This window comes from Schistocerca serialis, chromosome 4 (assembly GCF_023864345.2).
Source record: "Schistocerca serialis cubense isolate TAMUIC-IGC-003099 chromosome 4, iqSchSeri2.2, whole genome shotgun sequence".
Taxonomy (NCBI): Eukaryota; Metazoa; Arthropoda; class Insecta; order Orthoptera; family Acrididae; genus Schistocerca; species Schistocerca serialis.
In genome coordinates, this window is record NC_064641.1 from 81269865 (window position 1) to 81292844 (window position 22980).

A 22980-nucleotide genomic window follows, 5' to 3' on the forward strand; every position below is an offset into this window, starting at 1 on the left:
TTTTTTTCATCCCTCACAGTTTTACTCGGCACGTACCTGTCTAAAACACATTTTGCGATTGCCTTGAACTTTTTCCATAAACACTCAACATTGTCAGTGTTGGAGAAGAAATTTTCAATTTGATCTGTTAGGTAAGCTGAAATCTGCCTCCTATAACTCTTGCTAAACAGATAAATCTTCCTCCCTTTTTTTATATTCCTATTTACTTCCATATTCAGGGACACTGCAATGGCCTTTGATCACTGATTCCCTGTTCTGCGCTTACAGAGTCAAAAAGTTCGGGTCTGTTTAATTGCTCGAGGTAATTTTCAGATAGTGCACTCAGTATAATGTCACTCGATGCTCTGTCCCTACCGCCTGTCCTAAACATCTGAGTGTCCCAGTCTATATATAATGAATTGAAATCTCCACCTTGAGGAAATTTATGTGAAATGTATTCCAGATTTTCTCTCAGTCACTAATGCTGCTGAGTCGGGAGGTCAGTAAAAGGAGCCAATTATTAACCTAGCTCGGTTGTTGAGCATAACCTCCACCCATAATAATTCACAGGAACTATCCACTTCTATTTCACTACAGGATAAACTACTACTAACAGCGACAAACAGGACACCACCAGTTGCATGCACTCTATCCTTTCTAAACACCGTCTGTGCCTTTGTAAAAATTTCGGCAGAATTTATCTCTGGCTACAGCCAAATTTCCGTACGTATAATGATTTCAGCTTCGGTGCTTTCTATCAGTGCTTGAAGTTCTGGTACTTTACCAATGCAGCTTTGACAGTTTACAATTACAATACTGATTGCTGCATGGTCCCCGCATGTCCTGACTTTGCCCCGCACCCTTTGAGGTTGTTGCCCTTTCTGTACTTGCCCGAGGCCATCTAACCTAAAAAAACTGCCCAGTCCACACCACACAACCCCTGCTACTCATGTAGCTGCCTGCTGTGTGTAGTGGACTCCTGACCTATCCAGCAGAACCCGAAACCCCACCACCCTATGGCACAAGTCGAGGAATCTGCAGCCCACATGGTCGCAGAACCGTCTCAGCCTCTGATTCAGACCCTCCACTTGGCTCTGTACCAAAGGTCCGCAATCAGTCCTGTCGACGATGCTGCAGATGGTGAGCTCTGCTTTCATCCTGCTAGTGAGACTGGCAGTCTTCAGCAAATCAGATAGTCGCCAGAAGCCAGAGAGGATTCCCCCCGATCCATAGTGACGCACATTATTGGTGTCAACACGAGTGACCACCTGCAGATGGGCGCACACTGTACCCTTCATGGCATCCAGAAGGACCCTTTCCACATCTGGAATGACGCTCCCTGGTATGCACATGGAGTGCACATTGGTTTTCTTCACCTCCCTTTAGCTATATCCCTATGGTGCACCATTATGTGTCTAATGTTGGAGCTTCCGACTACCAGTAAGCCCACCCTCTGTGACTGCCTGGATCTTGCAGACTGAGGGGCAACCTCTGGAACAGGACAAGCAACCGTGTCCAGCTGAAGATCAGTATCATCCAGAGACAGAGCCTGAAACCGGTTCGTCAGACAAACTGGAGAGGCCTTCTGTTCAGCCCTCTGGAATGTCTTTCGCCCCCTGCCACACCTCAAGACGACCTCCCACTCTACCACGGGTGAGGGGTCAGCCTCAATGTGGGCAGTATCCTGGACAGCCACAGCTGTAGTCCGATTGGGGGATGCGTGGAACGAGCTGGCCATTCCTGACAAACCACCATCCGGACCCCCACAGTGATGCCCATTGGCAACAGCCTCAAGCTGAAGCCAACACTGCCTGAATCTGGGAGCGAAGGGATGCCAACTCAGCCCACATCCGAACACAGCAGTCGCAGTTCCTATCCATGCTAAATACATCTGAACTAATCTACAGAGAGCACAAACAATTCGACACAAAATTTAAATGGTTATTAAAATATAAGACTGCCTAGTAAATGCAGTAATGCTGCTACTTGCGCACTGCTGACACTTAGATGAAAAGTTGCCTCATCACTGAACACCATACAGTCAAGAAAGTAATCTTCCTACTGCAACATTTAACTTGTCATAACATGCACCACAGTGGTCTGGCTTTAAAGCATGTACCAACTGTAACCAGTACAGACATATGTGTCAATGTTTTCTGAAAACCCTCCACACATCTGTCTTTGACAATTTAAGTTCAAGAATTGCTTTCTGAACAGATTTCTTAGCACTAAGAAGGTAAGACGCTCTGACTCAGTCAACATCATCTACAGAAACTATTGGTTTCCCATATCTTTCCTTTTACACACATCCAGTTGTTTTGAATTGACTATACCATCAGCAGATGCTTTTGCTACATGGTGAATCAGAATTAAACTTTGAACAAAATTCATATTGAACTGAAATTACAGATGCAGACTTAGAAAACTGCAGAACACAAAACGCCTTACACTCAGGAGTCGACATTTTTTATATGTGTTGCTGCAAACAGGAAAACAATAAAGCAGTATTTGCTCATGTGGTTATGTAAAACAGTTTCAGTTCCTCTTTAATTGTGAGTTTGAACCAACACTCTACAATGCTTACAGATGACATAATTAAAATGTATAGCTGGGAAATTCTTTAATGGACACCCACTATTTTAAAATACACAAAAAGATATTCACAAGATCAAATTAAATTTGAATTGATAAATTTTCTGTTATTAACAGATAATGAATTAATCACCAATGTTTAATGCTGGATGGCAGGTAGAGCACTTAAGTTTGGAAATCAATATGAAATCACTATTCTTACAGTGTGCACAAATATTTTTATGTAACATTATAAGGTGGTGCTATAGCCTGCATATAATCCACAGAGAGAAATCAGTACAGTACAAATACGTCATTAATTTCATTATTATGTTCCATAACTTCTTTTTCCTAAGAAGAATTCGTTGCAGACAAAATCATTTACCATTTAACGACTAACTGTCTCTACATAACATGCACTAGCATAATTTGAAAATGTTTAATCAGTCTTAGTGACTTCATTGTAGACTGTACTCATTCATATACCCTATTATGCACTATTTTAGCATCCAAAGCTGTGAAGTTAGCTCAGATTATTGTTTTAGCCAATGATTTCATCCAAAAACCAATTACTCTGAAAGGGAAAGTGGATTGAGGCTGACACTAGAGTTAATACATACACAGTTATTCAAAGTACTGATAACATTTGATGCAAAAACATACAGGATGTGGAACAAATTGTAGAATTGAAGCTTTATGGAGAGAGCAGCTACCATCTTCTATGATAATTCAGAAACAATGAAAAATTAGTGAAACTATTAATGAACTAGTAACAATTTCATTTACTGTAAATCACTAACTTAAGACATTATGCAACTAACAGCCATTCCATTTCATACACACAGAAAGTAGAAGTAATGTTTTGTATACTATGAGATGTGTGTGAGGGGCATGGTGCAATGAGGAAACACAATAGCAATTATCAGTGAGGAAAGACAATAGCAGTTATCAATGAGGAAACACAATAGCAATTAGACAGTGTCGATATTATGAAAAGTATACTTGCTACTCACCATATAGTGAAAATGCTGAGCCACAGATATGTATAACAAAAAGACTGTAAGAAAGTAAGCTTCTTCATGAGAAATAGAAAATAGAAAACACAACACAACACACACACACACACACGACCACAGTATCTGGCTTTGATGCCAGACTCTGAGCAGTAGCGCATGACAGGAAAAGCAGCCGGGTGGTGGGGATAAGGAGGAGGCTGATGTGTGGAGGGGGACCAGGAAGGATAGCAGGGTAGGGATGGGGAATGATAAAAGTGCTGCTTGTGGGAGCATACAGGGGTAAGGTGGAGAGAGGATAGGGCAGCTGGGTGCAGTTGGGAAGTTAGATGGAGGGTTGTGGGGAGTAGTGGAAAAGGAGAGAAGTAAAGAGACTGTGGGTGCTTTGGTGGAATAGAGGGCTGTGTAGTGCTCGAATGGGATCAGCAAGGGGTGATGTGTAAGGACAATGACTAGTGAAGGTTGAAGCCAGGACGGTTATGGGAATGTACTACATATTGCAGGAACAGACCAGCCATCCATGGCTGTCGCATCTGAAGCGATAAGTAGTCCCTCTCGAAATATAACAAGGGTCTCTCTGAAGCATTCACAGACAGTAATTACCTTCCCAACCTTGTACAAAAACAGATCTCCTATGCTTCATCTCTGCAGTCACATGCCACCTTCCAAAGTCTGACTGTCTGGCCACAGAGGAGCATTATATTCGTGACTCAGTACTACCCAGGACTGGAGCAACTGAACCACATTCTCTGCCAGGTTTTCGACTACTTCTTGTTGTGCCCTGAAATGAGAAATATCCTATCCACTATCCTTCCCACCCCTCTCACAGCGTTACTCCACTGCCGGCTGAACCTACACAATATCCGCATCCATCATTACACAACCCCTGCTCCCAGTCTCTTGCTTTATGGCTCTTGTCCCTGTATTAGACCCAGATGCAAGACCTGTCCTATACATCCTCCCAGCACCAGCTACTCCAGTCCACACACAAGCATCACCTATCCCATAAAAAGCAGAGCTACCTGTGCAACCAGCCATATGATCTACAATCTAAGCTGCAACCACTGTGCTGCATTCTACGTGGGCATGACAATCAACAAGCTGTCTGTCCACATGAATGGCCACTGACAAACTATGGCCAAGAAACAGATGGACCACCCAGGTGCTGAGCATGCTGTCCAACACAACATTCTTCATTTCCATGACTACTTCACAGCCTATGTCATCTGGATCCTTCCCACCAATTCTAGCTTTTCTGAATTGTGCAGATGGTAAGCCCTCCTGCAATCTATACTACGTTCCTGTAACACTCCTGGCCCCAACTTTATTAGTCATTGTCCTTACCAATCAGTCCCTTCCCTGTAAACATTCCTGCACTACACAGCCTGTATTCCACCAATGCAACCACAGTCTTTTTACTTTTCACCTTTTCCACAAGCCCCCCCCCCCCCAAAAAAAAAATGCCCCTAGCTCCCCTACTAACTAATCACTTCATGCCTGTATGCTCCCACCAGCAGCACTTTACCATCCCCCACACCTTACCTGCTATCCCTCTTCTTCCCCACCCTAGCCACATCCTTACCCCACCACCCAGCTGCTTCTCCCGTCATGCGCTGCTGCTCGCAGTCTGACCTCGGCAGCCAGAGATTGTGGTCACGTACGTGTGTGTGTGTCCTCTATTTCTGATGAAGACCTTGTTGGCAGAAAGCTTATTTTCTGACAATCTTTTTGTTGAACCTATCTGCGATTCCGCATCTCCACAATATGGCGAGCAGTAACATTGTCATTTCCATCCTGGATTTTCCATTATTTAACTGTGCAGTGTACCATGCAATTATTTGGATAGAATTTGTTTCTTTTAATTTGAGACTGGTGACTTTGACAAAGTCTTAAGTCTACAAGTATTTTGGTAACTACTTTCAGTCTCTCTTTCACCACAATTATTTTTGGATCCATTGCTTTATGTGGTTTATTGTAACTATTCTACAATGACATGTCAGACAAGCTATTAAAGATTTTGACAAGTGTTGAAATTACAAATTACAGAACTAACTGATACCATTTTTAATTATCATACATTACATCAACTTTAGTTGTTGTCTCATATTTCAAGCTATAACAATTCCATTCATTTGAATAGATAAATGTATTACCATCCAATAGATTCAAGATTCTGATCGACTCTTAGACACTTCAGTGACAAAATTAATTTCAAGGTGAAATAAAGAACTCAAAGGCAAGTGGATATAAAATAAAATACATATTCAAATAAATAATGTTATTAATGTCACCTTCATAGGGAAAAAACATTCAAGCCCAATGATTTAAGACACAAAGAACAAGTACTCATACATGATCTTAGAGAACAACATAACAGTTGCTGTTTTATTGACTCACAATGTTTCATAAATTTACACACACACACACACACACACACATATATATATATATATATATATATATATATATATATATATATATATATATATATATATATATATAAAGACAATATTGTACACTATGAAATTTCAGGATTTATACACAATGACAGGTCAGTTTCAGATGCTTCTGTTAAAAACCTGACCCAATATGTTGTGTCAGCTGACTGATGATAGATGTTCAACATGTGATGCGGAAGAAAGATATTGTAGTAACATTAAACATAAAAAGCAAGTGGGAATACTTTTACTTCAGGCATATGACTACTTATGAAATCTGTAGCATATGTAGTCGACGAATATGATTTTGTAGGCAAAAGTTGTATTTCGTAACAAAATCACAATATTCACATGAAAATGTAGCTTCTTTACCACACTCTACACGGATGTGCCTAAGTAAGTTCTTCTTGTAAACATAATTTCTCCCACACATCCTGCAGATAAATAATGTCTGATGTCTATCTGCTCTTTGTCCATCCACATCATCAACACTCCAACCTGTGAAGAAGTAAGAATCAAGTCAATATCAGCATGAAAATAGGTCAGAGTACTCTTTTAATGAAATGCTATTAGGAATATTAGCTACAATATATTCTCACAGTTTTATGAGAAAGCCCAGCAGATGCGTGTCAGTCCCAGATGAGTTCTTTCCTCTCTGACAGAAGGACCATCAAGGTAATTGAAAACATCATATCTGAATCTGTTTGCATAAATATTAATCCTTGATCTTCTGAATAAAAGTTTGTAATGAACCTGAGAAATGTCTTCCAATATAAAGGCAAATAACAAATTGCAAATTTCATGTAATGTAAGGAAAATGCAGACATTATGGAATCGCATGTATCACATTTACCTATTGCCAAACAATCACAATATATGTGTGTGATGCATTTATTTTAGAAAATATTCACTGAAAGATTTTTATAACTGTTTTAAATATTTTAGTAGCACAAGATTAAAGACAATAAACACTTACTTGAGTTCCAAAGCTTTTGATAATACATGACAACTTATACCAGATCACTTATGAATAGTAATATGTGGCAGTGGTTAAAGGCCAATGAACAGGAAACATGATTGCTAATACTGTATAAGGCAGTTTCATGAGAATTAAAAATAATATAACAACTTAATTTTGGCAGTTCATGCTACATTAAGACAAACACATCTTCTTACTGTTTTTGACTGCATTTACTTACTTTAACTCTTGGGCATTAACTTTCTAAATGTTCCTTGAAAATTACAAATATGAAATATTTGATCACTACCAACCAACACCAAACATAAAAACATAATTAAAAGTATAACACATTTATTAACAATAAATTTTCATGCTACTTGTTTTATTTTGAAAATATGCAATTGGTTCATCTGTATCAAGGATAATTTTCAAGTTCATACAAACAACAAACATGATACATTGCAGTTATATCTAACAGCAATTACACACTCATTTTCTTTCTGCTGTATTGGGACTTCTGTGTAAAGTAGGCTGCCACTATTCCGCTTTGGGGTGCTGCTCTTTATTGAAACTTGAAATTATACAGAGGAAATGGAAAAGAAAGTGTTTATGCACACCCTACCTATATCATAGTTTCAAAAAAGTTATAAAATTTATCAAAATTAAATCATAAATAGCAGATGAGAGCAAGAAAAGATATATTACCCTCTAAAGACAACTAGAGAGAATGCAGGAAGACACATTAACAAAGAAGTTCTACACATTCTTCCAGACCAGGAAAACAGACAAAGAAATGGATATGGAGGCAGGACAGAAAAGGACTTAGAAGAAGGGCAGACTGAACAAGAGACTTTACTCAATAGAGAGAAACTCAGACTAGGAGTCTAGAAATTTAAAGGTTTTCAGGAAGATAAACAAACATTTCAAATGATTGGATGAGAGGAAAAGAACTCATTCTGATAAAATCAAAGAATTTCAGTGGAACATGAAGGAAAAGAGAAATAAATAGTTATCTCAATGTTGTCCTTAGCTGGCCTGTAACAAAATAAAAATTATCATAATTATTATAAGATGGTCCTTAACTAAGGTTAACTAAGGCACTTTCTAAGTACATCGAGGTTATCATGTGTGCACTTGATCTCATTTCATCACACTACATAAAGTTTCTAATGAAACTATGTGAATTTCTTCTACCCAAAGAAAAAACATGAAGTCTAATTTCAACTCTGAAACATCAAGTACTCCAGAAGGCTTGTATGATATTAAAGTCTTTGTAGTCTATGTAGCATGTACATTTAATTTCTGTGTTTTTCAGAGGGCTGTGAAATGATTCAAACAAGTGAAGGAAGTTGCGTTCTCATATACCATCCAGACTGAGCTAATTTCACCCCATATGATTTTAGGAAACTGCAGAAACTCTTAAATTGGATGCCTGAATGAGGATTTGAACCACACTTCTCCTACATTCAAGTTTAGTTAAACATCTTACTGTTTTGCTGAAGTAAGATGCTGAAAATGTACTTCACACAAATAATATAAATTAGGAACTTTTTGAAAAATTACTCCCTTTAAGTTCTGTTAGAATATGAGCATAAAGAGTGATACAAAAGACAGTATTTCTCTTAGAGCTTGAAAATGGTGTACCAATTATAAAAGGAAAATTTAACTGATGTAAAAGCATCTGATGTAAGTCACATATTAAAATACCATATACTGTCACTTCATACAGTACAAATGAATGTCACTATGCAAATCATACTTCATCTGGTGTCCATAAAACCTAATCATATAGCCTAAACACAAGTTAATTTCTTAAACTTTAAAACTGATAATATAAAAGCAAGAGATATGGTTTCTAATGCACAACACTTCTCTTCTTAGTATATCATACAAATATATTCCCACTCATATGCTTCTCACGTACTTTTTGTTCAACATTGATGATGATGTGTCATGTGGTATGAATATCCACCTACTTTGAGTTTGTTTGTACACTGATACAATTGCTGGTCTTGCTTGGATGTGACAAACAAATTGAATAGACTAACCAGTTGCTGTTTGACTTGGCAGACTTCTTTCGAAATACTTAAAAAATCTGAATTTCTTTTTCACGTTTAATTGTTTCTATTTACATTCCTTTCTATATCTATCATCCTGATTCTGCAAGAACCGAAATATATTTCTGCATCTTGGCCATGTGACTTCTATCTTGATTTGGCACATCTAATATCCTCTTAGTCTGCCTGAACTCAACGTTGAAACTAATTTAGTTTCCTTTTTTTCTCGTCTGTCAAAATATTGACTTCTTTTTATTTCCTTTAGAGGCATTTTAGGCATTAATCTACTCTTCCACAATTCAATCAACAGCATTTCAAGCACACTGGCAATTTGTTCTTCACTGTAGCCTGAAATTGTTGTCATGATGGGTAAAAGACCATTTCACCAAATATGGTTCATAAACCAGCCAACACAACTTGTTCATATGCCTCATTAGTCTTGCAGATTTTCTTCTTTAGCTTTCTTCTTCTTGATGGTTATTAGGCTTCCACAAACAATTTCTAAAAGATCAAACCCAATTGGGTTGTGTTGTTTTTGGGGGAGGAGATCGACAGTGAGGTCATAGGTCTCATCGGATTAGGGAAGGATGGGGAAGGAAGTTGGCCGTGACCTTTCAAAGGAACCATCCCAGCATTTGCCTGGAGTGATTTAGGGAAATCACAGAAAATCTAAATCAGGATGGCCGGACCCGGGATTGAACCGTCGTCATCCCGAATGTGAGTCCAGTGTTCTTGCCACTGTGCCACCTCGCTTGGTCAAACCCCAATTATTAGAAGCTTTAATCAATAGCAAAATTATGGTAGATAACACAGTTGAGACTAACATTCACATCATTAATATTTACTGTCATAAGTCCTGTAGATGGTCAGCTCATTCTTCATTTATTTATTTTATTCATCATCCAAAAGATCACACTTGTGATACATGATAACAACACAAAACATGATAAACAAGCAAAACACATTACATACGCATAGTACATAAATAGAGAACAGACACCTAGTACCCAAAAAAGGACATACTCATGACAAACATATGTAGGGCATTAAATGTGCCTTATGCATGTTGGGGGCACTTAACAGAATTTTTATGTGTGTTTTACAATTTGAAAATAAATTTAAATTCATTTAAATTATTGAAAGCAAGTAAAGGTTTCAATTTATTGTCTGTGACAGATATTCACTGATACTGCAGAAACATTTATCCATGAGGTAGTATTTTACTTCATGCTTAAATTAACTTTTGTCTTCCAGCTCTTTAATTTGGGATGGAAGTGCATTTAAAAGCTTTATTCCTAAGTGGCTGACATGATTCTGACTTCTGGTTTTTGCTACATAGGGAATATGGAAGTCTTTACAATGCTTTGTGTTGTAGATTATGGTAGTTAGAGTTGGTTTGAAAATTACAGTGAATTTTACTGATCATTTACAGGCATTCTTAAAGATACATAGATGGTATTGTTAGCATCTTTAGCTGTTTAAATAAGGGTCTACTGAGTGTTCATGGTGCACTGGGGGGCGTGAAACAAATAGCTCTTTTCTGTATAATAAATATTTCTTTTAATCTTCATTTGATTTTGCCCGAAAAACGTATGCCGTAGTTTGCAACTGACTGGAATTAATCAAAGTACACAGCTCTAGTACATTCTGGGCCCCATAACTTGAATATTATTTTTAAGGAAAAAAGAACATGCTGAACTGCGTTTCTGTGTAAGATACACATCATGATCATTCCAGTCTAAATGTTGGTCAATCTGCATTCCCAGAAACTTTGTAGTAGACACCTTTTGTATTTGTTTGCTCTTCAGCATCATGCATATATTTTAAACTTGACCCCTACTTGCATACTATATGATATTACTTGTTTTTGTATTTAAAGTCAGCTTATTTCAATAAAACCATGGCTGTGAGTATGAGAACACTTTTTCTTCTGTAGAACACAAAGATTATTTTATATTGCTAATTATGATACTTGTGTCATCTGCAAATAACAGACTTTTGGTTGAGTTGTCTGGAACCTGTTAATATAAATTAGAAACAACAGTTGGACCCAGGATGCTGCCCTGTGGAATATCTACTTCAGTTTGCTTCGGTTCTGATATGAATTTAAAACTATGAAAATTGTGAGATGACCTAAGCTCAACAACTTGTGACCTTTTTTGCAAGTAGGATTCAAATCATTTTTTGATGATTCCCCTAATGCCTATTGCTTCAAGTTTTCCTAGTAGTATTTCATGGTTCACTGTATCAAAAGCTTAGGAAAAACCTGAATTAATTCCAACAACATGTTTATTTTAACTCCAAATTTCTTACTATTTTGGTTGTGTAGTCTGAGATGGCTACTTCTGTACTGTATCCTGCTCTAAGACCCTGTTGACTGTTATTTATTAGTTCATATTTTTCTAGATATTTTGTTACCCCGATTTTCATTAATGCCTCAAGTATTTTAGAAAATGCCATGAGCTCTTTTCATTTTGGCTCACAAATCAGTAAGCTAATTATGCTAATGTTAGCCTAGCAAATTTGAACAAGTCACATTATAACTAAACGTGTTGTTTTGAAGAGAACATTACATATTTACTCCTGGACACTGACTGACATGGAACATTACCTATAGTGTCTGACAGACATACATACATACATACAAGTTTGTACAATGAGCTACAGAAAACAACTGAAAACTAGAAACTGAATATAGATTGTGCACTTGTTGATGAATAGATAGCACCTTACAGAGCCTTTGCACACAGTGCCTATTTGTAGAGAAACATATTGGAAAAGCTACAAAATGGTAAAACACAAGACTAGTACATTTTAAATATAAAGGATAGCAAAAGTAAAAGATAAAATAGACAGTGATGTAAATTTGTCCAACCAAACACTGTATAACTAGAAAATGGCAAAATAATAGATACTAGTGCATGGGGATTTGCAAAGTTCTCCAAGAATTCTCTAGAATGTGAAAAAATATTATTGGAATAATTAATGAACTAAAATGTTATTTCTGGAACTGTACATATTTTTGGAAACAGAAAAATTGGGGCTACACTGTATTTTGAAATGAATTACATCTTAAAGACTGTAACATTCTAGAACATGAGAATTTGAATAAAAATTAATTTTAAAAACACAAAGTTTTTGGACAAAGTAAAACTTCCCTTGAAAGAGAAAAATAAGGGATTGCAAATATGCTACGCCAGTCTTGAAACATACAATTTCTGTCATGGCTGAAGTTTGATGTGCATGTAGTTTACATGTATTATGAATATTCCTTTTAATAAAATGTTTCTGTATGCTACTGTCTCCAGTATTTGCTGAATTAGGCTCTGAATGTCAAAGTTAAATGGAATTCTGGATGAATAAGAATTTGGCAACTATGTATACAAATGGCATGTGCTGCATCTCACATAAACCTCACCTTCCCCCCCCCCCCCCCCCCCCTCCCCCCAAGGATTATGCTGATAGATAATGAAAACAGCTAACAAGATAATCCAATGTGACAAAAAATAGAACACATAACACACAGTACACTCAGGGAATGATAAAATTGATCACAACTTGCAAGAATACTATTGTTGAAAATAAGCTTGTTGTATTGAACGTTATCTTTGTCAATAGGCATCTCTTATTTCTTCTTTGTCATTATTACTATGTCTCATTTGGTTTATAATAATGGGTAGTTGTGTTACATAATCCCAAGCTCATTTCATTCTGAAATTTTGGCTAAACAAAATTACAAACATCAGGTTATGGACCAGGCAATTGCACACATATATATTCTGTGAATGTTGTTGTGGTCTTCAGTCCAGAGACTGGTTTGATGCTGCTCTCCATGTTACTCTATCCTGTGCAAGCTTCTTCATCTCCCAGTACCTACTACAGCCTACATCTTTCTGAATCTGCTTAGAGTATTCATCTCTTGGTCTCCCTCTATGATTTTTACCCAACCACGCAGCCCTCCAATACTAAACTGGTGATCCCTTGATGCCTCAGAACATGTCCTACCAACTGACCCATTCTTCTAGTCAAGTTTTACCACAAATTTCTCTTCTCCCCAATTCTATTAGTACCTCCTCATTAGTTACGTGATCTACCCATCTAATCTTCACCATTCTTCTGTAGCACCACAATTCGAAAGCTTCTGTTCTCTTCTTGTCTAAACTATTAATTGTACATGTTTCACTTCAATACATGGCTACACTCCATACAAATACTTGCAGAAACGACTTCCTGACACTTAAATCTATACTTGGTGTTAACAAATTTCATTCTTCAGAAATGGTTTCCTTGCCATTCCCAGTCAACATTTTATATCCTCTCTACTTCGACCATCATCAGTTATTTTGTTCCCCAAATAGCAAAACTCATTTACTACTTAAAGTTTGTCATTTCCTAATCTAATTACCTCAGCATCATCCAATTTAATTTGATTACATTCCATTATCCTCATTTTGCTTTTGTTGATGTCCATCTTATATTTTCCTTTCAAGACACTGTACATTCCATTTAACTGTGCTTCCAGGTCCTTTGCTATCTCTGACAGAATTACAATTTCATCGGCAAGCCTCAAAGTTTTTATTTCTTCTCCATGGATTTTAATTCCTACTCCAAATTTTCCTTTTGTTTCCTTTACTGCTTGCTCAATATACAGATTGAATAACATCAGGGAGAGGCTACAACCCTGTCTCTCTCCCCTCCCAACCACTGCTTCCCTTTCATGCCCTTGACTCTTATAACTGCCATCTGGTTTCTCCACAAGTTGTAAATAGCCTGTCGCTCCCTGTATTTTACCTCTGACACCTTCAGAATTTGAAAGAGAGTATTCCAGTCAACATTGTCAAAAGCTTTCTCTAAGTCTACAAATGCTAGAAACATAGGTTTGCCTTTCCTTAATCTATCTTCTAAGATAAGTCGTAGGGTCAGTATTGCCTCACGTGTTCCAACATTTCTATGGAATCCAAACTGATCTTCCCCGAGGTCAGTTCTAGTAGTTTTTCCATTCGTCTGTAAAGAATTCGTGTTACTGATAGTTCGGTAATTTTCACACCTGTCAACACCTGCTTTCTTTGGGATTGGTATTATTATATTCTTCTTGAAGCCCGAGGGTATTTTGCCTGACTAATACATCTTGCTCACCAGATGGTAGAGTTTTGTCAGGGCTGGCTCTCCCAAGGCTATCAATAGTTCTAATAGAATGTTGTCTACTCTTGGGGTATCATTTCAACTTAGGTCTTTCAGTGCTCTGTCAAACTCTTCATGCAGTATCATGTCTCGTACTTCATCTTCATCTATATCCTCTTCCATTTCCATAATACTGTCCTCAAGTACATCACCCTTTTATAGACCCTCTATATACTCCTTCCACCTTTCTGCTTTCCCTTCTTTGGTTAGAACTGGACTTCCATATGAGCTCTTGATATTCTACATATACATCTACATACATACTCCACAATCCACCATACAGTGCGTGGCGGGGGTACCTCATACCACAACTAGCATCTTCACTCCCTGTTCCACTCCCAAACAGAACGAGGGAAAAATGACTGCCTATATGCCTCTGTACGAGCCCTAATCTCTCTTATCTTATCTTTGTGGACTTTCTGCGAAATGTAAGTTGGTGGCAGTAAAATTGTACTGCAGTCAGCCTCAAATACTGGTTCTCTAAATTTCCTCAGTAGCAATTCATGAAAAGAACGCCTCCTTTCCTCCAGAGACTCCCACCCGAGTTCCTGAAGCATCTATGTAACACTCGCATGATGATCAAACCTACCAGTTACAAATCTAGCAGCCCGCCTTTGAATTGCTTCTATGTCCTCCCTCAATCCGACCTGATAGGGATCCCAAACGCTCAAGCAGTACTCAAGAATAGGCCGTATTAGTGTTTTATAAGCGGTCTCCTTTATAGATGAACCACATCTTCCCAAAATTCTACCAATGAACCGAAGACGACTATCCACCTTCCCCACAACTGCCATTACATGCTTGTCCCACTTTGTATCGCTCTGCAATGTTACACCCAAATATTTAATAGACGTGACTGTGTCAAGCGCTACCCTACTAATGGAGTATTCAAACATTACAGGATTCTTTTTCCTATTCATCTGCATTAATTTACATTTATCTATATTTAGAGTTAGCTGCCATTCTTTACACCAATCACAAATCCTGTCCAAGTCATCTTGTATCCTCCTACAGTCACTTAACAACGACACCTTCCCATACACCACAGCATCATCAGCACACAGCTGCACATTGCTATCCACCCTATCCAAAAGATCATTTATGTAGATAGAAAACAACAGCAGACCTACCACACTTCCCTGGGGCACTCCAGATGATACCTTCACCTCCGATGAACACTCACCATCGAGAACAATGTACTGGGTTCTATTACTTAAGAAGTCTTCGAGCCACTCACATACTTGGGAACCAATCCCATATGCTCGTACCTTAGTTAGGAGTCTGCAGTGGGGCACCGAGTCAAATGCTTTCCGGAAGTCAAGGAATATGGCATCTGTCTGATACCCTTCATCCATGGTTCGCAATATATCAAGTGAAAAAATGGCGAGTTGCATTTCGCAGGAGCGATGCTTTCTAAAGCCATGCTGATGCATTGACAGCAACTTCTCTGTCTCAAGGAAATTCATTATATTCAAACTGAGAATATGTTTGAGAATCCTGCAACAAACCGATGTTAAGGATATTGGTCTGTAATTTTGAGGATCCTTCCTTCTACCCTTCTTATATACAGGCATCACCTGCGCTTTTTTCCAGTCGCTCGGGACTTTACGTTGGGCAAGAGATTTGCGATAAATGCAAGCTAAGTAAGGAGACAATGCAGTAGAGTACTCTCTGTAAACCCGAATTGGAATCCCATCAGGACCTGGCGATTTATTTAGTTTCAACCCATTCAGCTGCTTCACAACCCCAGGGATGTCTATCACTATGTCCTCCATACGAGAATCTGTACAAGACTCAAACGACGATATATTTGTACGATCCTCCTGCGTGAAAGATTTCTCAAATGCTAAATTTAAAATTTCAGCTTTCGTTTTGCTGTCTTTCGTTGCCAGGCCAGACTGATCAGTGAGTGACTGGATGGCAGCCTTCGACGTGCTTACCGATTTTACGTAAGACCAGAATTTCCTTGGGTTTTCAGCAAGATCTTTTGCTAAGGTATGATGGTGGTAGTGGTTGAATGCTTCGCGCATCGCTATTTTTACAGCAGCATGAATCTCTACTAACTTATGCCTGCCCTCATTCTCCCAATCTTTCTTGTACCACGAGTGCAACTACCTTTGCTTCCTGACCATTCTCCGAATTGCGCTGTTAAACCACGGTGGGTCTTTTCCGACGATAACCCACTTTTTCGGCACATAATTGTCCAATGCGTGATTTACAATGTGTTTAAAATTTGCCCATAATTCTTCCATGTCCATCATACTGTAAGTAAATGAAGTCAATTTATTTACTAAGTGGGATGCTAACAAATGCTTATCTGCTCTTTCTAGTCAGAATACTCTCCTAGCCTTCTTGACTGACTTTTTAACTTTCGTAACCATAGTCGTAATGACAACATCATGGTCACTAATCCCTGTCTCAACACTGACACCGTCGATGAGGTCTGGTCTGTTAGTGGCTACCAGATCTAAAATATTTCCATTACGCGTTGGCTGTCGATTTAGCTACTCAAGACAGTTTCGGATAATGTGTTCAAAAGTAATTCACACTACGGCTTGTCTATACCAACTGTAATGAATCAATAGACATCCCAATCTATACTAGGTAGGTTGAAGTCACCTCTGGCTAATATAGCATTATCCGGGTACTTCTGCGATACAAAATGTAGACTCCCTTTGAATGATTCTAGAACTGTCACGGTGGAACCTGGTGGCCGGTAATAACACCCCACATTTAACTTTATTTCCCCTAGCCCTGTTAAACATGTCCAGATAACTTCACAATCACACTCTACTTCGACCTCAGTAGACACAATATTTTTGTCAACTGCAATGAAGACACCACCTCCTACAGTGTCTAATCTGTCTTTCTGAAACACATTCCAACCCTCACTAAATATTTCAGAACTTCCTATCTCAGGGCTCAGCCAGGTCTCAGTCCCGAGAATAATTTGCGTGCCACACGCTTCCTGGAGAGCAGTAAATTCAGGAACTTTATTCCGAACACTCTGAAAATTTACTGATAATATCTTGATATCTGAAGTGTCTTTATACTGAGCACGTCCTGATTTCCCTGCCTGCACGTCGACTGGTGAGTGCCCATCAGGACACCTCGCACTATTGCCTAGCCTAAAAAACCCCCATGTGCACGCCACAAGTACTCTGCTACCCGAGTAGCCACTTCCTTTGTGTAGTGCACCCCTGACCTATCTAGGGGCGTCCTACAATTCCCCACCCAATAGCATAAGTCTAGAAATCTGCAGCCAAGACCGTCACAGAGTCGACAAAGCCTCTGGTTGAGACCCTCCACTCGGCTCCAAACCAAAGTACCCTGATCCAATCTGGGAACAATGCTGCAAATAGAGAGCTCTGCTTGCACCCTGCGTGCAAGGCCAGTGGTCTTCACAAAATCTGCCAGCCGCCTGTACAAACTGAGGATCGCCTCAGAACCCAAGCGACATGCATCATTGGTGCTGACGTGAGCAACTACTTGCAGACAACTGCAACCCGTACGCTCGATAGCCGCAGGCAAGGCCGCCTCCACATCTTGGATGAGGACTTCCAGCAGACAAACAGAGTGCACATTGAATTTCTTTCCAGCCCTGTATGCTATTTTCCTAAGGCGTTCCATCACCCGCCTAACGTTGGAGCTCCCAACAACCAGCAAGCCTTTGTCCCTGTGTGCCTGCTCAGGCCCTGCTGAAGGAGTGGCCACCTGCCCACTGACAGGATGAAAGGGCGAGGCCAGCCGGCCAGCCTCCACATTGGCCCTCCGCCTCGAGGTGAGGGCAGCCCCAACATGCTGGGTACACTAGAAGGTGCCTCGGCGGCTGAGTCAGCGGACGCAGCAAGCGACACCTGGGGTGTATCAAGCGACGTGCCAGACCCTCCACCGTCGCTGCACGTCGAGGCAGCAGCCTGAAGGCGGCTGACCGTGGCCAACAGCACACTCAGTTGCTCATGAGCTGCGGCCAGTTCCTCCTGCACCCGCACACAGCACACACACAACCTATCCATCCTACTGCAAATATCTAATGACTCTGCGAATTTATACTCTACAGCTATCAATAAGAATTTAATCCTCTCAAATACGAGAATAAGCAAGGATTTTATGTAATTAAATATGCAAGTGCACAAACACTCAGAAATAAATTAAGAATCAAACTACGAAACAAATATGAAAGCTAAATATGCAACTCACTACTGCACTGCTGCTGCACTGATACTTCACCAGCGGCTGCTCAAGGCAGCCGCTGGTGAAGTATATTCATACAAGTGGCTCTCTTTTCTCCAAAGGGCTCTTCAATTTTCTTGTAGGCAGTATCTATCTTACCCTAGTGATATATGTCTCTACATCCTTAGATTTGTCCTCTAACCAGCCCTGCTTAGCCATTTTTCACTTCCTGACGATCTCATTTTTGAGATGTTTTTATTCCTTTTTTCCTGCTTCATTTAACTGCATTTTTATATTTTCTCCTTTCATCGATTAAATTCAATATTTCATCTGTTACCCAAGGACTTATACAGGGAGCGAAAGGCTATTTACAATTTGTACAGAAACCAGATGGCAGTTATAAGAGTCGAGGGGCATGAAAGGGAAGCAGTGGTTGGGAAAGGAGTGAGACAGGGTTGTAGCCTCTCCCCGATGTTATTCAATCTGTATATTGAGCAAGCAGTAAAGGAAACAAAAGAAAAATTCGGAGTAGGTATTAAAATTCATGAAGAAGAAGTAAAAACTTTGAGGTTCGCCGATGACCTTGTAATTCTGTCAGAGACAGCAAAGGACTTGGAAGAGCAGTTGAACGGAATGGACAGTGTCTTGAAAGGAGGATATAAGATGAACATCAACAAAACCAAAACGAGGATAATGGAATGTAGTCTAATTAAGTCGGGTGATGCTGAGGGAATTAGATTAGGAAATGAGACACTTAAAGTAGTAAAGTAGTTTTGCTATTTAGGGAGTAAAATAACTGATGATGGTCGAAGTAGAGAGGATATAAAATGTAGACCGGCAATGGCAAGGAAAGCGTTTCTGAAGAAGAGAAATTTGTTAACATCGAGTATAGATTTAAGCGTCAGGAAGTCGTTTCTGAAAGTATTTGTATGGAGTGTAGCCATGTATGGAAGTGAAACATGGACGATAACTAGCTTGGACAAGAAGAGAATAGAAGCTTTCGAAATGTGGTGCTACAGAAGAATGCTGAAGATAAGGTGGGTAGATCACATAACTAATGAGGAGGTATTGAACAAGATTGGGGAGAAGAGAAGTTTGTGGCACAGCTTGACTAGAAGAAGGGATCGGTTGGTAGGACATGTTTTGAGGCATCAAGGGATCACAAATTTAGCATTGGAGGGCACCGTGGAGGGTAAAAATCATAGAGGGAGACCAAGAGATGAATACACTAAGCAGATTCAGAAGGATGTAGGTTGCAGTAGGTTCTGGGAGATGAAGAAGCTTGCACAGGATAGAGTAGCATGGAGAGCTGCATCAAACCAGTCTCAGGACTGAAGACCACAACAACAACAACAACAACAACAACCCAAGGACTTCTACTAGCCCTTATCTTTTTACCTACTTGATCCTCTGCTCTCTTCACTATTTCGTTCCTCAAAGCTACCCACTCTTTTTCTGCTGTATTTCTTTTCCCCAGTCTTGTCAGTTGTTCCCTAAAGCTGTCCCTGAAACTCTATACAACCTCTGGTTCTGTTGGTTTATCCAGGTTCCATCTCTTTAAATTCCTACCTTTTTGCAGTTTCTTCAGTTTTAATCTACAGTTCATAACCAATAGATTGTGGTCAGAGTCCACATCTGCTCCTGGAAATGTCTTACAATTTAAAACCTGGTTCCTAAATCTCTGTCTTACCATTATATAATCCATCTGAAACCTTCCTGTATCTCCAGGCCTCTTCCATGTATACAACCTTCTTTCATGATTCTTGAACCAAGTTATGCTCTTTGCAAAATTCTACCAGGCGGCTTCCTCTTTCATTCCTTACCCCCATTCCATGTTCACCTACTACTTTTCCTCCTCTTCCTTTTCCTACTATCAAATTCCAGTCACCCATGACTATTAAATTTTCATCTCACTTCACTATTTGAATAACTTCTTTTATCTCATCATACGTTTCATCAACCTCTTCATCATCTGCAGAGCTAGTTGGCATATAGGCTTGTACTACTGTGGTAGGCATGGGCTTCACGCTAATCTTGTCTACAATAATGCATTCACTATGCTGTTCATAGTAGCTTACCCGCACTTCTGTTTTTTTATTCATTATCAAACCTACTCCTGCATTACCGCTATTTGATTTTGTATTTATAACCCTGTATTCACCTGACCAGAAGCCTTGTTCCTCCTGCCATTGAACTTCATTAATTCCCACTATATCTAACTTTAACCTATCCTTTTCCCTTTTTAAATTTTCTAACCTACCTGCCCGATTAAGGGATCCAACATTCCACGCTCCGACCTGTAGAATGCCAGTTTTCTTTCTCCTGATAATGATGCCCTCCTGAGTAGTCTCCACCCAGAAATCCAAAGGGGGGGGGGGGGGGGGGGGACTATTTTACCCAAGAGGAGACCATCATCATTTAACCATACAGTAAAGTTGCAATCCCTCGGGAAAAATTATGGCTGTAGTTTCCCCTTGTTTGCAGCCACTTGCATTACCAGCACAGCAAGACTGTTTTGGTGAATGTTACAAGGCCAGATCAGTCAATCAAGTACAGATGGATAAAACATGGTATTTCTTTAATGTTTTTTCTGCATGTGTTGTCGTACCTAAGTCATTGTACTGCATGCACATATAAGAGGGTGTAAGTTATTAGTTTCTTTTATGAATTTCAATAATTACCTATTTCCATTAATTACACTAATTACAATGTAATTAAATTTGCTATGAAATGTATGATTTCCAAGCATTTATAAACTATTGCTTATTTTTGTGAAAAATCCAATATTTTTAGGTAAATATCCCTTATTTCTTACATCAAAAAGTGGCAACGCTATTGATAACCTTCTTTTTAATATATGAACATGTCAGGGGGCACTTACATATGGTCAGCTTGAGAGATTATAAGACATGTATCTTTGGTTTCTTCACCATTGTTACTATGTTACACTTGGTTTGTAATAAAGAGTAATTGTGTTATTTAACCATGGGATTATCCCATTCTTTGATATTTTGATGAACAAAATTACAGACATGGAATACTACTCTTTTGAAAATTATATCCATGAAACTTTCCTGCCTTGGCCACCACTACCCACCACAACTGGCAGGACCTCCCTTAAACCTCCCCCCACAACTCCTCATAGCTGCCAGATTCTGGCTTGCTGACATACTGCATTTGCTACATCCTCAGAAACTCACTCCTGCCACCCTAGAGAATCCAGAGCCTAAACTGACACACAACACAGTCATGAACTTATCCACCAAAAGCCTCTGTCTCACGGAAGTATCAGTCCTTTCCAAACTTCTTACTTTTGCACCACTCCCAAATTCAACCATCCTGAGCTCTCTCTTTCTTCCAGTCTTTCCAGTGGAAATACTTTTTCATCACTAACAGTATCACCCAGACTTGATCCAAAAACCAACATTTGACCCTGTCTGACTCAATTTACTACTCCATCTAACCATGATCCACTCCCACTGCCCCCAAATCATCCTCTGTTAGCTTCCCAGAATTTCTTAACATCAAACCTTGCCTCGCCACCATTCCCCAAATTCCTCAACATGTAAACCAACCTCACACTCACAGAAATAACCACAATACACTACCTAAAACCTAATTTTGACCGTAACAATTCTACCTGCCAACAAAGGCTCTGACAGCATGGTTACTAAGCAGAGGAATTACACGGCAGAGGGCCTCCATCAGCTGTCAGACACATATGTCTATAAACCCTGTCACACTGACTCCATTCCAGCAATTCAGCATGATTTCTGGTCCCTCCTGAAATCCTTAGGTCCATCCCGGAACCTCTCTCCTGAGGCTACCTTTCTCCTCATCCCCACCACTCCCTGCTCTCCTACCTTCTACAGGATTCCTATAGTACATAAACGCTACCATCAGGACAGTCCATTTCGGCTGGTTACTGTGGCCCCACAGAGACAATCTCTGCCGTCATGGACCAAGACCTTCAACTTATTACACATAACCTACCCTCTTACACAAATGACATCAATTCAGCAAGATGGTGGCGAGTAAAAGTAAATCGTACTTCTTCGCGGAAAAAAGTAAATTTTGGTGGTAAAAAGAAAATGTGTGTAAATTGTAAGGATGAAATTTCAAGGCTTAATTGACGTATTTTCAGTTTACAATTTATAATCAGTGCTTTAAAAATGGACATAAAGAAACATCAATCGCGAATATGTGAGACGCTGATGAACAAAGAAGATTTGTCATCAGGAAACAAGTGGAAAACAGAATAAAACTGTTACCAGGAAGTGCAATCTCAAAATAAAACTGAAACTTCTGTGTGTAAAAACAGTGAAATCTTAGTGCCTAAAAACAGTCAATCACAAGTGCAAAAAACCTTATTGTGCACAATGCTGAAGATTCTCTGAACATGCCAGTCTGAGCCAAAAAGTTTGGAAATGAATCACATAAAGTAAACAGACCGTTGCTAATTGATCCCCTGAGTGCAAAAATTGGAAAACATGAGATGATCTGTGTATTAGAGGATAGTCACACTTGGGGAATTTCTGCAGTATTAACAGAAAAATACAACTTCAGGCATGTGGATTTGTGAAGCCTGGAGCCCCATTATGAGAACT

At 39.3% G+C, this 22980-nt stretch overlaps 1 protein-coding gene across 5 annotated transcripts in view; it reads right to left on the minus strand.

Annotated features, from left to right (window-relative positions):
- The window catches only part of LOC126473456 (zinc finger protein 846-like), a 64791-nt gene that overhangs the window by 22857 nt on the left and 18954 nt on the right, over positions 1-22980 (minus strand). Inside the window, exons 1-2 of one of the 5 annotated variants that reach the window (XM_050100514.1) lie at positions 6601-6836; positions 6353-6499 (exon numbers count right to left, since the gene is read on the minus strand). The exons of 2 other annotated variants lie outside the window; for them this stretch is intronic. In XM_050100514.1, the coding sequence (XP_049956471.1) occupies positions 6353-6434 (82 nt within the window). In that variant the 5' untranslated portion in view covers positions 6435-6499; positions 6601-6836. Of the gene's footprint in view, positions 1-6352; positions 6837-22980 lie in introns of those variants that run through there. 2 more of the 5 variants (XM_050100513.1, XM_050100515.1) reach the window with 2 other exon arrangements.